Source organism: Toxotes jaculatrix, chromosome 6, assembly GCF_017976425.1.
Source record: "Toxotes jaculatrix isolate fToxJac2 chromosome 6, fToxJac2.pri, whole genome shotgun sequence".
Taxonomy (NCBI): Eukaryota; Metazoa; Chordata; class Actinopteri; family Toxotidae; genus Toxotes; species Toxotes jaculatrix.
Window position 1 is genome coordinate 24,045,139 of NC_054399.1, and position 17,460 is coordinate 24,062,598.

Here is a 17,460-nt window from a genome sequence, read left to right on the forward strand (position 1 = left end):
CGTGTGAAATATCTGATAATGAAGGGGGCACAACTCCAACATAAAGCTGTTGCATTAAAACAAAAAAAACATTGTTTTTTAATAATTATTTAACATTTCATCATGAAATGTATCTTTAAAAATTAAAAATCATTTTGTGAAACTAAATGGCAGTAAACTAACAGATTTGTTCTTGGCTAGCTACTGCTAGCTTGGCTAACCTCATCTGTCACATGACCTTTATCTTGCACGTCATGGCAGTCCCTTGTGACTGCTCTGATCTGCTCAAAACATCCAGAGGGATATCTGGACGGTCTGTGTCCTTCGGGTTGTTACATGTCCAACCAGCCCACCCGCTCTTTTCCTCACTCATTAATCAGCCATTTAGCTGTGCCATTAATTAACCAGTGAGGTCTTCTCATTCTCATTATTGAGTGAGCATCTGATTATTCTGCCCCGAGGGACAAACATCAGCCACAGCGTCACACACCAATACTTTCCACTGACCAACATCAAGCCTGAAATTCATAGACAACACGCACACACGCACACACACACACTGAACACAGTGCAGAACTGTGCACACACACACAGATAAGTAAATGAGCACTGACCGGATGGCGAGCAGCTCCGTCTTCTCCTCTGAATCTTCAGGATGATCTCCTGAGGTTACAATAATCCATGTTTTTATACTCAGTCACACTTTAAATGAATCAGACAGCTTATAGACTCCGTGTACTGGCTGCATGCAAGAGTGTATAATGAAATAAATAAAGGTGGATGACTCACGTCCACTGATCTTGGCGCTGACTCTCTGTGCCAGAGAGCTGCTCTGAGCCAGCTGGTCCCTGAAGCTCTGGCCCATGTAGTAGTCGATGTCGTTAGCCCTCAGCAGCTCCTCGAAGGCCTTGGTGGTGTCTCCCAGGTGCTGGGTGAGGATGTTGCACACGCTCCGCCCCTCCCTCAGCCGCTGACGGAGGTGAGACAGCTCTCTGGCCTGAGCCTGGATCAGAGTGTTGAATTTACTGCAGAGAGGGAAAAAGAAAAATGAGTCACTCCTCCTGACAAACAGTGAAATAACACATGAAAACACAACAGTTGCTCACTATCAACCAGCCAACAAATACAGCAAACAATAATACAGTTTTCCATTCCGTTATTATCATAATAAACTATATATACCCTCAACACTCAGGACAGTCTTAAGTATAATTATAAAGGTATAAAGTGGTAGATTATTCCTATTAACAACCACTCACAACAGTTCTCCCATGTCTAATTGAGTTAGTTGATTGTTTGGTTTTGTAATTGTGTTTTATTGGTTGTTTTAAAACACCGACCACCCAAAGGAAGATTTAAAGACCACAAGTCAGCCTCAACTGCTGCATCAGCCAGGAGAGGATGATGTTTGATTTCCTGTCTACTCATCCTGTTTAGTTACACTGGGACGTTTGATCTCCGAAACAGAAATGAATAACACATTTTGTTAGCAGATGTATCTGTGTCCATTTTACATGAGAAAATGTCTTGGACTTGTTCGTATGACAAGTCCAAGACATGTTCTCAACACTGATAGTGTTCAGAAGTTCAGTTATATAACCGTTTTTTTCTTTCATATATGAATTTTTAGAATTAAAAAAAGAAAACATCCATGGCTAAATTTCAGAATCCTGGGCTCAGGACTCTGCGTGGGGAGATTCCTCAGTCTGATACAGCTTCACAGTGTCAGTGCTGAAGCCTCACTGTAGCTACAGTTTGGTCACACATGGCAAATGGGACAGCGTGTTCCCGACCTCGTGTTAGTTAATCCCCTCAGACTGTCAGGCAGCCGAGTTTACATAAAAACATCTGTGGCTACGCTTGATTAACAGGACTGATACTGATGGAGAGTGATGGGGTGCTCAGTGTCTGCGGTGGTTAATGGATCAGTCTACAGGCTGAACCAGATCAGTAAGCGGCTGACAGGTACTGTAAAGTTCTTCTTTTCTTGCTCTGGATGGATGTTACATTATCTTTATAAAGAGATCATGGCAGTATGTTTGGTTCGTTTATTACAGTAAAACCTAAAAAAAAAAGTGGTTTGAGCCTTTTTTCACTTTAAACGAAAATAGAAACAGGCCTTGGTTCCTTATTTCTCCAGTCTCTAAGCTCATTTTATCAAATTTTAATCAGATGCCTCCCTGTTTTCTAATCCACTCTTGTTTGAATTTGCTATTGATGCAAACTCTACACCTCCTTCAAGTTTACAAGTTTTGATCAGTGTAATGTTTATTTCCACAGCACGATTTACAAGTGTACAACAGCCACGTCATTACTCACCACTCTGCTGAAAACACTTTTCATTCCCTAATTTTTTCTGATTGCTTCCACGTTGCCCTCTTTTCAACCACCATTAGGCTGTTTTCACTTATCTTTATTTACCTTACATCACTTCCTGCATATATTTCACATTAAAAGTCTTCAATATGTTCAAAGGGCATAATCCCTCTTTTTTGTGCAGGAAGTGCATCACACCCTTACTTCATTGATCATCAAGAGACAAATCCATTCATTAAAAAATCATATCTTGGGTGGGGAGCAGTAATTAAATGACAGGATGTTTCAGATGACAGGAACTTGATTAATTATGTAATCATGTCATAAATAGTCTCTTTTTTTCTTCACTGCCCTTTCTCTAACCTAAAAAACTCTGTGTAATGATGATTTAGATAATTTTATATTGTCTTCTATTTTATGTGTATATCTAACAACTTTCCAAATAAATAAGAGAATAAAGAGAAAAGACTTGTTGATTTTCTGTCTCTTACCCCGGCAAGGTGGCAGACTTTCCATCCTGGTCCACAGACTTCTTGCCCCCTTTCCTCAGCTGGCTCTCCAGTGCATCCACACGTGACACCAGCTCCTGGAGGCCCTTGTCTGGCTGAGGGTGACGGGGCGAAGCCAGTAGACCTCCGTCAGATGACTGCCAGCCCTCGTCGTCCTCTGTCCCACTGTGTGAGGGTGAGGCCTGGAAGGACCAGTTGACCTTGCGAGGTGTGGAGAGTCCGTTGTCACTGGAGGTGGAGAGGGAGCGTAGGCGGCTCTGGAGCCCTCGGATCACTCCCTGAGAGCGGGACAGCTGTGAGCGAAGGTCCTCGACGAGACGCTGGAGAGACGACACCTCGTCTCCATAACCAGAGCTCTGGGTGGTGGTTTTAGTAAAGGTGGAGCTGCTGGTGCTGGCAGGCCACCACTGGGAACCACAGTCGAGAGATGTACACATCTCCAGATCATCGAACTCTGTCGAACATCCAGTAAACACATTCATCAGATTCATCGGGATGGAAATCAGTCTCCTAAAAACAGCTTAGAGCAGAAACTAAACAAAGCAGTTTAAAAGGTGTGGGATAGGCTGAAGTTCAAAGGAACATACATATGAACAGCCAAATACTGTATGTTACTGTTAGAGGTGTGCTTTGCTGCCCTCTGGTGTTTCTAAAATACCATTACAAATCTACTGCAGAACAACAAATCTACTGCTCTGTAGACACACTGAGTACTGGATGAGTACCTGGGCTGCTGGTGTCTTCCCGCTCCGCTTCATTCTCGCTGCGGCCACAGGTCTCATAGCCCAGGTCCTGCAGGTCCACCTGGACCTGCTTACTGTCCTGCTGCACAGTCGTCTCCGCTGCAGAGACACAGAAAAAGAAGTTGTTTGCACTTCTCTTTAAGAACATCACAGCATATGTTTTGGCGTTGTGTAATTCTGCTTTTCTTATTTTTCAAACTAAACACAGACAGAATAACACATCACTGACGCAACATGTAAAACTGTGTTTAAGTCATCAATCAGTCCACTCACTGAGCAGCTCCCTGTAGTCTTTGAGCTGCTCAGCCTGAGCCTGGACAGTGGCCTCAGACACCATCAGCCTCTCCTTCAGCTCTTTGCTCTTCTGCTGCAGACGAACTGTCCTCTCACTCCTCACAGAGGACACAGCGGACAGCAGCTCACCGTCCAGGTCATCAACCTGGGTGCAGGTACATCAAGAAAGATTGTGGTGGTTGGCGACTCGTACTTCAAAGCACTTCACAGTTTCATGGTCTAACAAATCTTAAATAACATAACTGACAACAAATTAGACAAAGGTCTAGAAAATACTCATTTAAAACAACAACTTCATGGTACTTTATGGTCCTCTACCTGTGAGGAGGTTTTGAGCAGGTGCAGTGACTCTGGTCTGGTGACCCTCTTTTTCCTCTGCTCGTCACTGGTCTGGACGTTGGTCTGTGACAGAGACAGCTCACTGTCCCATGCTTCCCACATCTCCGAGCTTTCCTCCTCCTCCTCCTCCTCCCCTTCTATGGTCACATCCAACTCCTCCTGCTCATCCTCCTCTTCGTCCTCCAATACCGTCTGGTCGTCACTCTGTTTAATGTCGGCCTGCAGCCCTTCAGTCAGTTGATGCTTCAAATCCTCATTCTCTGCTTGTAGACTGAACAGAGCTTTCCTTTAAAACAGAACCAGAGGTGGACAGTTACAAACAAACCTTTTCTGTGTAGTTTTCATGGAAAAAAAAGCTGAAAAAGCTGAATGGAAATAAAGTACAGTGGCACAGAGGAAGAAGACATCAGGCTTTGGATCCACAGACACAACTTGGTTTGTAGGACACAATCAGTGTGTGTTGAAAACACTGAATGTTGCCTGGCTCATCCCATGAGTAAATCTTACCTCATCTGGGAAAGTGAGGAGAAGCCGGCTTTCTCCAGCTGAGCCTTCAGCTCCCCCAGCTCTCTCTCCACCGCCCTCTTCTGCTCTACCAGCTGTTTGACCTCCATCAGTCCCTGGCCTTCAAACAACAGATCCTGTGACAGAGCCTTTCCTGGACCTCCAGAACCCTGTTTAGACAGATACCCAGAATTATTGTTGAATGATCAATGAGCCCCTGAGTTTTTACTTGATGAACAAGCAGGGCCAAGCCAAATTACAGTGTTGTAACTAAATGCTTTTTGTTTTTATGTGTTTCTTTAAATTCAATTTAAGGTCAGAGTGACTTCATGCTTCATAAAACTTCATCCTGTATCATTAGAATGAGTTTATTCTCTGAATATGTTGCATGTCTGCAGTTTCTTCAGGCTAACTTCAGCTACAGGAGGACAGATTACAGTAACCTGCTTTTGGTTGTTTTATAGAGAAGTGTTTCTTCACCAGTTAAACAGGTTATTCAGTCACCACTGTTCTACAGGACGGCTGAAAACAGCCTGCATCTGTCTCAATGAACCAATGAGAACTAGACACATTAAAGACCAGCTTCCAAAAGAGGCTGTGCCCCAAATGCAGATATTTCAGAGTAAAAGCACAACAGAAAAACTACCACACAAACAGAATGCAATATAGATAAAGACAGCATTAAAGTTAATCTTGTGTTAATGGCAACAAGATTCAAACCCAAGATATTTAATATTTAAAAGCTGCAAAGTTTATTCAGTGGTAAACGTTTTAGGTATCTTGTGTATAATTTTGCATAAAGGGTGCATAAAGAGGCTGAACTGCATGAGGTTGTAATGATGGATCGATGTGTATCGACATGTTCAGATCAGCTGTGTTCTTATACCTTGATGGTGATCAGAGACCGGTCCCTCAGTCTGGACTCCTCCTCATCAACGCTCTCTGTGTACTCGCTGTTCAGATCATCATCAGCCTCGTCTTCGTCCTCTGAACTCAGTTCTACAGGAGAAGAAGGAGAAACAGTGAGACTTTTTTTTTTTTTAACATTTCAGTTAAAGTCAGTTTTCCGTTCAGTTTGTGACTTTGTGCAGTTCAGCAGCCCCTGAGTGTGGCACTGAGACAACATCTGTTTATTGTACAGGTCAGCTGATTCACTGATCTTCATCATTTTCATGATGCTGATGAGTTTGACTGTATGGTCATTTAAACAGCTTGTTCTTTACAGATCTATTAAACAACTAGATGTTTACTACACTGTGCTGTAGTTTAAACTGAAACCCTGAACTGGGATCAGTGAAGAGTGAATTAGACAAACTTAGTCACAGAGTTACACATTGATTCATGACTGGATTTAATTCAAGAGATAAAGCCAGTGAAAAGGCTTTATGGACAGAATGGAGGTGCATCCCCAGGAGAGATGGATGGACCAGAGCGGGTTTATGGGTAACTGGAGTCTGTGATATTTTACAGGCAGTGAGGTAAAGCCTGGCCTTGACTTTTCTTCAGTGTGATGAAATTAATTAAAGGTTCAGGCAGAACTGTAGCATCCTCTGTACCACATTAAGAAATTCATACGTTCATACTTTCTTGAACCATGTGAGCCCCTGATTTGAACACTCATTTGTTGTACATGTGACGAAAATAAATAAATAAATAAATAAATAAATAAATAAATAAATAAATAAATTTATTTATTTATTTATTTATTTATTTATTTATTTAATAACACCACCATCAAAATACTATTATCACCAATAGAGAGAATTATTTTCATTTAAATCATCATGCTGATACAAATATGATGAATTAAATCTTAAAGTTAAATATGAATAAACATAAAGTGGCTTTTAGGGAGACTGGTAAATTCTGAGTACAGCTCTGGTAACATTGCAAACTGAAAACCAGGACAAACCTGGTGTGTGAAGTGTGTGATGAATATCATAACTGTGTAGCTGTGCTGCTTCAGTCGGTCTTATTCCTCTGCAGCTCAACTCTGTGTTTTAGCTATTGTGTCAAGTGTTTGATTTCAGTGACTGAACCTGTAAATGTGTGTGTTTATTCATGTAGTGAAGAAAAATGTACCACAAAGACGTCACTATGGAGACAGGGAAGTGATCACATAACTTGGGACTGAGTGAAAACCTAAAATCATAAATGCATGTTTATTAACTGACTTGCTCAAAAACATTTTAGGATCCGAGAGTTTAGAAACTCAGTGAATTCAATGAAATGTGCAGGAAAGTCTGAGAAGCAACAAATATGGCTGAACTTTCTTTTAATAACAGATCAACTTCTCAGGCAGATGGTGCACACAAACTTTTTTTTTTTTACATTCTCCTGTTTTATGGGAAAATAAATGAGAAGAAAAAAAACATTCATACTTACTGTGCTCCAGTGTGACACTCGATTTTATAATATTCATTAATATTGAACCAGAGAATAATGGAACTGATGGTTGCTGAACTGCACAGAGTCTCATAAAATCACAGAAGCAAGCATACAGTACTGTGCAAAGGTTTTAGGGCAGGCGTGACAAAAAGCTGTAAACTAAGAATGGTTTCAAAAATGGAAGTTGTTGTCCTGCTGCTGAATAAATTTGGTGCCAATCACACCTACTGCCATTTTTCATGCATAGTTGAGTTGCTTGGCTTTGTTTCCATGTCAGAGTTATGGCTTTTTGGCTGCAACTCTTCCATGAAGACCACTTGTGGCCAGGCTTCTCCGAACAGTAGATGGTTGTCCCTGTGTCCCATTGGTTTCTGCCAGTTCTGAGCTGATGGCCCTGCTGGACATCTTCAGATTTAGAAAGGAAATAAGGTTGATGTGTTTTTCATCATCTGCACTAAGTTTCCTTTGCCGGCCACCTAACTGGCTGATCATACACCTGACTATGATCCTACCTATAAGGCTTGATGCTGGTTTGAAGGCAAAGGGTAATAACACCAAATATTGATTTGATTTCGATTTTTCTTTTGTTCGCTCACTTTGCATTTTGTGAACTGATAAAAACAAACAATTATTATTTACATTTTGAAAGCATTCTTAGTTTACTGCATTTTTACACACCCGCCTCAAACTTTTGCACAGTACTGTACATCTGAAAAATCAGAGCATTTTCTCCAGAGCAGAGCTGTGAACTGAGGAAGCTGCATCATAGTCACAAAAACAAGGTGGAATGAGCTGATTTCTCCACAAAGTTCAGTGAAACCAAACGTGTGCTGGGTTTAATCATCAAGCATTTTACAGCTTTCAGACGAAGGCTCCTTCACGCTGCTGATCAGGCAAAGTCACACACACACACACACACATTCAGTAATATATTATAAATGATTATACAAAACATTTACGATCCCATTTAACAGACTAAATGGTGTGTTGACCTTTATACAAAATATAAAATATCCTGGGATTCTTCAAACAGACGCAGATGAAAGAATAATTGCACTGAAACATTAACCAATAAAATATTTCTTAAGCTGTTTACTGGTTAAACTGGTTATGAATCAAACTATGTTACATTTACTAAAAAAAATGAAAAAACAAACCAAATTCTACCAGTTTTCAGACTTTACGCCCCCAACCGTCCCCTCAGTTTAACTAACTGCATCTGGATTTTGACAGATATGAAGAAATGAGTTATTAGTATTTCTCCTTTTTGTTTGTAGTTTTAATTTTATTCTTTTATCTGTTCGGTGTCATCCATCACACTGTGTCCTGCCCTCTTCTGAAAAGGACCTCTTTGGAGTTTATTGTTAAAAAGTCATAATTATACTGAACCAGGTTCTTTAGCCTTTTTTTTATTGTTCTGTTTTCTATCCTCTCTTGTCTCAAAATATATTGGTACTGATGATGGGATGAAAGTGTTTGCTGATAGAAATGGGCTTTGAAGGCCTTGTGCCGTCACAGTAAGTTTGTCGGGGCAGAGAGGTGGTTCAGGTGTACACCGTCCAAAACACAACAAATGCTGCCCCCAGCCCAGACTGACCTGTTAAATAGTCTCGAGTGTCTCATTAATGAAGCACACATTCCAACCGTGTTAAGAACCATGCGGTGACTGATTGACAAATACTGAGAAGAGCTCAGGGTTAGAATCCATCCTGTTTCCACCACTGGTTACTTTTACACAACGTTCAGTGTTAGTAGTTTCACCCACAAAGTCCCACGAGTTAAATTCATAGTAAATCAGAGCAGAGAGCAGCAACACAGTGAGTCACTGCACTCAGACCCCACACCACAGTCACGGCTCTCAGCTGCTGAGGGAGCTGCTGTTACAGATACTGTCCCATGCTTCTCTGATGCCCACCTCCAAACTCAGGCTGCCTGCCGTTGGGCCGGTCACGGCCCAGGAAGGGGCCTCTGGCTGGGGGACCTTCCTGTTGGGCCAGACTCTCCCTCAGCTCCTGAACCTCCTGGGTCAGTCGCTCGACCATTGTGAGGTCTGAGGGATCCACCAGCTGCCTCTGGAAGTCCTGTAGTATACACACACACACACACACACAGAGAAATGTGTAGACAGAGCAGACCAGCAGAGTGGTGATCATGTGACCATGCGGGCTATCATAGTGTAGTGTAAGTAATTCCTGGCTATCACTGACCCTGATGACCTCCTCCTTCACTTGCAGCGTCCTGCTGAGGGAGTCCAGCCTGGCAGCCTGACTCCTGCTCAGCTCTTGGTTCTCCTTCTCCCTCCTCAGGGCCAGACGCAGCTCCTCCTGCACCGCCTGGAGCTCCACAGTCAAGTCTGGTCCAGAGTCGAGCCCCAATCTGGAACCTGAGTTCAGCTGTCTGCGGAGCTCCCGGAGCCTTGATGTCTGCTCGGCCATCACCTCACCGAGCCGGCTCGCAGAGTCCTGGAGGAAGAGTGTTGTCATTTCTTCTATAAATGACTTTGCACTGAGTCACAGGTGTTTGTATTGAGCTCCTCTGCTCTACCTGAATGTACTGGTCCCTGGAGCTGATGGTTGTGAGCAGACCCTGGACCTGTTCCTGGTGCTCCTGGGCCTGACGGGTCCGGTCGGCAAGCACTTCCTGGAAGAGGCGGTCCTTGAGCTGGAGGCGGACTTTCAGCTCCTCCAGCACATTGCTGGGAGCTGACTGGATCTGAGACAGCAGGGAGCAGCGCAGATCCTACAGCCGAGGGGAGAAGAAGGGTCTTATTCTCATAGTTATGGCCACTGTGACTTCTGGTCATTCTAACATACACTCACCATCTCTGCTGCAGAGATAAAACAAAAACGCTGAGTCCAACAAATCAATACACACCTGGTCAACCAGCTTTTCAGACAAACTTAAATTTGACATGAATAATTGATTTGGACAGATCACCCTGTCCTCTCCATACCTGCGCTTCCTGTGTGCGAGTGAGCAGCGCCGCCTGCAGCTGGCTGATGATGGCGTCTCTCTCTCTCAGGATGCGACTCTGCCTCTCCTCGCTCTCCTGCTGCTGCCGCTGAACGTTCCTCCAGGTGTTGCTCACCTGCTCCAGCTCCAGAGCTTTACCTCGCCCCAGCACCTCCAGGCTCTGACACACACACAGTGAGTGTGAGGAGCGAAGTAAAAAGTAAATTTGGGAGAAGAAAGATGTGTTTTCGTGTGTTCTTACAGTGATGGTCTCCTCGTTGTTGGCCAGGACGCAGCGCTGTCTCTCCAGGTCCTTCTCCTTCTCTCTGAGCAGCAGCTGAAGCCGGCGAGTCTCCTCCTCTTTCTCCTCCACACAGCGGAACTTTTCATCCACCGCTCGCTGAAGATTGGCCGAAAAAAGTGTCAATCATCGCTGAACCTGACAGTTATGGTTTGGATCATCCTAACTGAACCAATGTGGATTCAGTTCTGACCTGAGCCTGGGACCATGTTCACAAAGCATCTTATCTTAACCTCCAGGAGTCCTCCTTACTGAGGAACAGCTGATCCTGTTAGTATGGACAACGTGTCTCATAAACAAGATCACTCACACTCGGTTAACAGACAGAACAGTCTGTGTCAGAAAATGTAAAATAAAGTCTTTGGTTGTTTTAAAGTGGCACCTAGGTTGTTTCTAGTATAAAAACTTTACAGTTATCCTTTACAGTCAGATTCTGATTTATGGCAAACTGTTAGTGGACAAAGATGTGGATGTAGTTTTAGACTACAGACTGAAACAGCAGCTGAAAGACAAAACGTAACTGAGAAGCTCACACGATGAACTGAATGACGGCTGAAGTGTTGCTGAGTGTGCGTGTCGTTTACCTCCAGAGCTCGATCTCTCTCCTTGATTCGCTGGCGGAGTTTCTGAAGCAAAGACTCTCTCTTCTCCTTCGGTTCCTCCAGCAGATCACAGTAGTCCTGATGGACAACAGAAAGTCCAGATTTACTCAGCTAAATGCGACAGGCTGACTTTCAGCATGAGTTGGGATTTCCTGGAGCATCTAGTGGTCATTAGTGGAAGTGCAGCTTATTCCCCTTCACGTTCAGCTGTATCAGTAGCATGTCAAGTATGAAATACTAATGTGGGCATACATGAAATCTACAAATATTTGTATTGGTGCAGATTTGTGTTTACTGTACGAGCATGAGGAGTTGTTTACTGTATACAGTTTGTTTGTCTGACCTCCACCAGCTGTTCTTTGGTCTGTAGAGATGTCTTCAGCTCTCTGATGCTCTTCTCTCTCTCCTCCTTCTCCCTCTGTTTCTCCTGCTCCTCCTGTCTCAGCTGCTCCTCTCTCTCTTGCAGGGCCGATCTAGCCTGGTCCAGAGCCAACTGCAGCTCCTGAACATCGCACACAAACACACAAAATCACACACATGTCAACAAAGAGCCAAGAGGCTGGGTGATCTTTCTCATAAAAACAAATGTTTTTTATTAGTACGTCTGTTTTGTGCATTTATCCTCTCCTCACCTGGTTGTGTCTCTCCGTCTCCCTCCTGTGCTGCAGCGCCCTCTGTAGATCTTTCTCCAGCCTCTGCTGGGCCCGACTCAGATCCTCCTGCGTCCTTGCTGCTTGCCGCTGCGCCCGCTGGCCGGCCTGCAGCTCCAGCTGAGCTTGGAAGAGAGAGGCCTGCAAAGCCAGAACTTCACCCTGACCTTGAATACTCTCTGCCCCCGACACCTGGAGGTAAAGCCCAGAGAGGGAGGAATAAGAGAGGACGGATGTTCAAAGGACAGAGATGGAAAAAAAAGCAACATGTAAATATCAGAGGACGTAGTATAAATTAGTGCAACCTAGTGTATCACAGACGTCGTCTGTGTGTACAGTTTCTGAGTGATGTGTCAGAGCAGAGGACAAACCTGCAGCTGCTGCAGCTGGTTGCGGTTGGCGAGCTCTTTGAGAGAACACAGCATCTTATTCTGCTCCTCAATCACCCTGTACAGCTCTGCCGCCTGCACACACACACAAGTGTCAAGACTGAAACTGTGCTTCCTTCATTTCACTTTTCACTGTTTCAGGTTCCCCCTTTATCTGTCCCTCTTCATCCATCCATCCATCCATCTCTACCTCTGCCTCCTTGGAGCTGACGTTATCACTCATGTTCTGGATGTTTCGCTCCTGGAGCTGGGCTTCCTCTCGGGTCAACCTCAGTTCCAGCTCCATCTCACCAAGACGCTCCTGCAGCTTCTACACACACACACAAACCAAACCACACACGACTGCCTCAGTACAGAATTAACATCAAACACACATTTCTCAGGTTCAGATGGATGAAGTGTAAGTCTGAAGGGGGGGTGTGATGTGTTTGTACCTGGTTCCTGGCCTCGCTCTCTCTGATCTTCGCCTGCAGCGAGCGGACCTGGTCCTGGGCCTTCTGCAGCTCACCGACACACTGACCTGCAGCAGTCTCATAGTGACTCAACTGATCCTGCTGCTCGTCAATCAGCCGCTGAAAAACAAGCAGGAATCGTGTCGGTACAGGTAAAGCAGAGAGGAAGATGTGAAGAAGTTACACAGGTATAAAATACAGCAGGTGGTGGCACAAATTACAGCACAGAGGCAGTTAATTAAAAATTGATCATTTTGGTCATTGATCAACGATTAGTCAGTTATCACATCTGAAAACATTTACTGACAACATCCTGAAGATGCTAAGATTACTTTATATTTTCTTTGCGTCATATTATTATGAAAGTTTTGGGGCTGTAACAGATCCTCAGTAAAAAGTCTGGTCTCTGCATTTGTTGTTACTTATTTAGTTTAATAGACAGCAATAGCTGATTGATTCATCTGTGCTTTCAGCTGTCAGATAAACACAGTGTGTTGTCTTTGCAGCCGCTTGTGTGGATAACTGAGTGAAAGTGGAAAGTGATGTCAGCTCGCTGTTTGATGACTTCCTGAGGAAGAAGCTGTTGCCACGGCAGCATGTTGTTGACTTCCTTGTTTTTGTTTTTAATGGGACTGTGTAATGATGTGATGTAACTCTGCCCTTTGGGACACTATTAGCTGTATGTGCAACCTTTTCTATGGCCGTTTACTGAAGAGAACTGGAGCTAATGCTTTGTTTAATGGATCCCATAACTTCCAAATAATTCCCCCCTAAGTGTGATGAAAACGCCAACTCATTTATTTGAGTTTTTAAGATGGAAGTCAGGACATGAGTTAGTTTGTGGTTTATAGAACAAGATCTCCAGAGAACTGCCCCATTTAAAGCCCAGTAAGTATTCATGTAGTACTGGAAACTTGATTCTCTCCCTTTGCTGAGCTGTGATCTCGTCCGGTTGACTGGTCTGGATTTGTAGCAGCTGAACACTGTTTTCCCTCTAATCAGTATCCGGTCTCGGAATAGCACAGCTACACATCACTTCCTTTCAATGACATTATTAAGAATCTGTGGGGCTTGTAAAAATGAAGTGCTCTGCATTCATTCCAAAAAAACTCATCCTCTTTTGTAACAAAGAACAGAGCGAAAGATAAAGGTTGAGGTCCCCCACTGTAATATACACTGACCAATCAGCATTGCACAACCAAACCAAACAAAAACTGTCTGCTAGCTGTTGTGTTTTAGCTGAAATGAAGCTGAACGGAGAGAAACGCGTCTCTGAGTGTATGAGTATGAATGGCATGAATATAACTGCCCTCGTTCATACCAGTGAGAGCTCCATTGTACAGCCTGGTATATTTCTGCTTAATAGACCAACACACCAGCAAATAATAGACTACAACAGAGCAGCCTTGTCTCTGTTTGCTTTGCTGCTGGCACACTGAACCACATTCAAACTAATCATTAACATAACAATAGAAGTTATGAAGCTGGATCAGACTGAGCAGAGCCTTCACACGGACCGACCGCCGCAGCGCTTGGAGACTGTTCCCATGGCAACGGAGGAGTTGCTAGGATACCGACGAGGAAGGGTATTTATGCAACCCCCGAGAGTGTAATCAAGGCACCAAGAGCGTTGAGCTTTGTCAGCGGTGAAGGAGATGAGCAAGACAGAAAATCCAGAGAGGTTTGACCTCGTTCAGTCTGGATGGCGGCTGCACACAAACAGGGAATTAGACGGAGGAGCTTGAATTTTACATCAGCTGGACTGAGCCTACATCAGAATCTGAGATGTGCAGACTCCGTTTGTCCAGCTTCCACTGAAACAGGATGCTTCTGATTATGTCTGAGATAAGATCAGTGTCACTTCAAATCACCAAAAATGAGAAACTACAGATTGTTAGCACTGAAAATTGGATTTGTACTGTTCAGTTTTCACTGCCAGGTTTTCTTAATTGATTTTTTTCAACCAACTTTTAACAGGGGGGTACTTTAATAATTTAGTACTGCTCTTCCATAAACTTGGGACTTGTAAGGGATTTAAAAAGAAAAAAAATGTCCAAAATCGAAGCTGCAGAGGCAGAGAAATCCCGACTTTTGGTTCCTAGTGGGTAAACACTAGATCCCGAAACTAACTACCTGCTGAAAGCGGAACGGCTGGCACTGAACATAATCATCCAGCCACTGCTCCTCCATCTCTGCCAGCTCTGCCTGCAGGTCCTGCTGTGGACACGAGGTCACCACCTCTGGTACAGGCGGGTGGGGGTACAGTTCACTGTCTGCTGTCCCTCCACTGGGTGATCTCAGTGGGATGGACAGGGGCAGCGAAAGGCCTTGTTCCAATTTGGCTTTGACCAGAACGGGGAGCTTACTGCCCCTTTGAGGCTTCACTGGCCGGTACTCCCATCCCCGCAGGACGCTCAGCATCATCTCAAGCCCCGACAGGGAGCTTTCGCTTGGGGGTTTGTCCCACGGAATGTCCCTTCTGGTTGGAACATCCTCTGGCTCTTTCTCTGGTTCAGTTTCTTCCCTCTCTTTGTGATTTGCGGGACAGCTCACGTCCACTGCAGTGTCTAGAGATTCTACAGAAGAAGCTGGGCTGGGACTCGTCCGGTCACACATTGTCTTATCAGTGTCCAACCCAGTTGAGGGGGACTCAAAGGCAATGGTCATTGCTTCGGACCCTCCAGAGGCTCTGCTGGGGTCCTCGACCCCCTGAGCGCTGGCTGAGTAGCGAGTAGATGGCCCGCAGGATGTGCTCCTTTGCCCAATCCTGCGAGGCACCTTACACACCGCCTCATAATCAGAATCCGCCACACGGAGGGCCGCACAACCCCTGCACCTCCTCGGCTTCTGGCCAGAAAGGGAGTCTCCTCCTGAGCAGTGGTGGTGGGGGTGGTGGTGGTGGTCCAGGGCGGGGTCTTCCTTATCAGCCCATGACTCATACACAGAGTAAGCCAGATCATCCTGGATCATATCAGAGTATCTCACATCCTGCAAGGCTGAAAGATCCACCACAGGGTCTTCAGACCCGGCCTCAGTCCCAACAACCCCCACACTGGACCCGGCCGTTGCCATGTTCCCATCCTCTGCGTTGTTCTTCCGATACAAGCCTCCAATACACTGCCTCAGCCGATCTTTCTCCAGCAGCAGCTTGTGCAGTCGCTCCAGAGACAGGGCCTCCACTCGGGCGATCACCGTGTCGAAGCGGTACATGCGGTCCAGCATGAAGGTGCACTTTGAGCAGACGAACTCCCCGCGGCCATCACGGGTCAGCTCGTGGCCCAGAGCGTGGGACAGCAGCACCTGCAGGTTGAGCTTGGCCGCCGGGTGGAAAATCCATCGGCGTTGGTTCCCACAGAGCTCACGGGCACAGATCCTGCACGCCTCCTTCATCTTCACCACGTCCAGCATCACCACACCACGTGACAGCGACAGTGACAGTTTCTTCAGGCTGCAGGATGAAGGCACTCCTCAGATTCTGTCCTTCGTGCTCCAGTGTTGGGTCCTCAGCTGCTGTCCTCCGGGGCTGATTTTTTTTTTTTAACTTTAAGATTTAAGTTCGTCTTCAAAGTTTTTCTGATAACTACACAAACACCATTTGCTGAGGAGGAGTGTGTGACACCATCAGGTGCTCCACAACAGCCACGAAATGTGAGACTGTTTATTCAACTACAACATCCGAGGAGAGAAGAGTGAAGTAGATAAATCAATCAAACACTGGAGATTTAAATTAAACTGAATTAAGCGGATTTCGGGGGCTTTATGATGCAGTGAGTCGCTGAACAGGTGGATCACGTCTGTTCAGAAGAAATAAAACGCGGTCACGTGATGATGGAGCCCAGGTCAGAAGGCTGCAGCAGCATCCGCGCTGGTTTTTCGGTTTCAGAGACGCAAATCTCGCCGGATCACGCTGACATGACAACGTGAGCCGTGTCCCCGCGGAGCGGATGTGAGTGGATCTCTGTGTGTCACGGGTCACATTTTCACTTCCTTGGTGGTAAAACCCGCTGTCATGTGTTTGTCACATCGATCCCGGTTCCCTGCCGGTCGCTGTGTCCTCGGTGATTCCGGTGTGGAAACGATCTGCAGCTTTTAAATCAATGACGCCTCTGTACATGAGAGCATCTCCCTCCCCGCAGCAGCTGCTCCCGTTCCCTTATAATCCGACACGAACACGGAAAAAAAACACCCCACGTCGACGGTTTGGACGTTTGTAGATTCACCGGACTGTGTCCGCGTCTCCGTCCACGTCTGTGTTCGCCGGCGGCGGCTTCATCAGCTGAGGATGGAGGGAGAGGCTGTCACACGTCCTGCCGCTTTCACACCGAGACAACTGGGCAACGTTGACAGAAACCGAAGATCCTCCACGCATGACAGGATGTCTCACTCCGCACGAAAGTGAAAGTGTACTGTGATTGAAGCCTAATCCGCCCGTTTCAAGTTATTATTCGATGATTGTCCTGAGGATATTTCAGTAGTCAAGTGAGCGGACCAATACGATTCACTGACAAGTCTAATCACTAAAAACATCGTGTGTCCACAAACATGGTCTAATAGCGAAAGCAATGGTTTGTTTTTAGTTTTCCGGTCGGTGAAATCAGTGTAGGAGTGAGACCTCATGCAGCCATGTAGACTGATCCATTTTACTGGAAACAGGAGGGTCTGAGCCCTGCCCTTTAATCCTCATGCTCTCACTATACATTATATAACATAATAATAATATATGTTATGTATTTAACTGAAGGCTGTTAAAATACCTTTCAGTCGGCAGTGTCCTTATTTTGGGAGTGACAGCAGGTTTGATGATGGAAACTGTCTCTGTTTACATTTGGTTCATGGATTCATGTTTGAGAGGCTGAAATCTAAAAACAGATTAGGTCTGAAATCAGCTTCAGAAATGATATGAGTGTTCTAAACAGAGCAGTTTTATGCAAAAAGAAAAAAATATTGGACGTTTTTAGCCTTAATTCTTTTTTTTCCATTGAATTTCCTCCTTGTATATGGCTCACCAAATCATCCATATTGATTCAGGCCACCTATGGCTG

The 17,460-nt window shown here is 45.0% G+C and overlaps 1 protein-coding gene across 6 annotated transcripts in view; it reads right to left on the reverse strand.

Moving 5' to 3' along the window:
• The window catches only part of LOC121182948 (phosphodiesterase 4D interacting protein), a 78,451-nt gene that overhangs the window by 15,963 nt on the left and 45,028 nt on the right, over positions 1 to 17,460 (reverse strand). For 4 of the 6 annotated variants that reach the window (XM_041039633.1, XM_041039632.1, XM_041039634.1 and 1 more), the window contains exons 1-20: positions 14,552 to 16,766; positions 12,401 to 12,538; positions 12,157 to 12,276; positions 11,949 to 12,041; positions 11,560 to 11,769; positions 11,271 to 11,429; positions 10,910 to 11,005; positions 10,287 to 10,424; positions 10,026 to 10,205; positions 9,617 to 9,811; positions 9,280 to 9,534; positions 8,988 to 9,153; positions 5,571 to 5,683; positions 4,688 to 4,854; positions 4,160 to 4,466; positions 3,821 to 3,986; positions 3,530 to 3,646; positions 2,787 to 3,258; positions 769 to 1,004; positions 594 to 642 (exon numbers count right to left, since the gene is read on the reverse strand). In XM_041039633.1, the coding sequence (XP_040895567.1) occupies positions 594 to 642; positions 769 to 1,004; positions 2,787 to 3,258; positions 3,530 to 3,646; positions 3,821 to 3,986; positions 4,160 to 4,466; positions 4,688 to 4,854; positions 5,571 to 5,683; positions 8,988 to 9,153; positions 9,280 to 9,534; positions 9,617 to 9,811; positions 10,026 to 10,205; positions 10,287 to 10,424; positions 10,910 to 11,005; positions 11,271 to 11,429; positions 11,560 to 11,769; positions 11,949 to 12,041; positions 12,157 to 12,276; positions 12,401 to 12,538; positions 14,552 to 15,826 (4,652 nt within the window). In that variant the 5' untranslated portion in view covers positions 15,827 to 16,766. Of the gene's footprint in view, positions 1 to 593; positions 643 to 768; positions 1,005 to 2,786; positions 3,259 to 3,529; positions 3,647 to 3,820; positions 3,987 to 4,159; positions 4,467 to 4,687; positions 4,855 to 5,570; positions 5,684 to 8,987; positions 9,154 to 9,279; positions 9,535 to 9,616; positions 9,812 to 10,025; positions 10,206 to 10,286; positions 10,425 to 10,909; positions 11,006 to 11,270; positions 11,430 to 11,559; positions 11,770 to 11,948; positions 12,042 to 12,156; positions 12,277 to 12,400; positions 12,539 to 14,551; positions 16,767 to 17,460 lie in introns of those variants that run through there. The other 2 variants (XM_041039637.1, XM_041039636.1) reach the window with 1 other exon arrangement.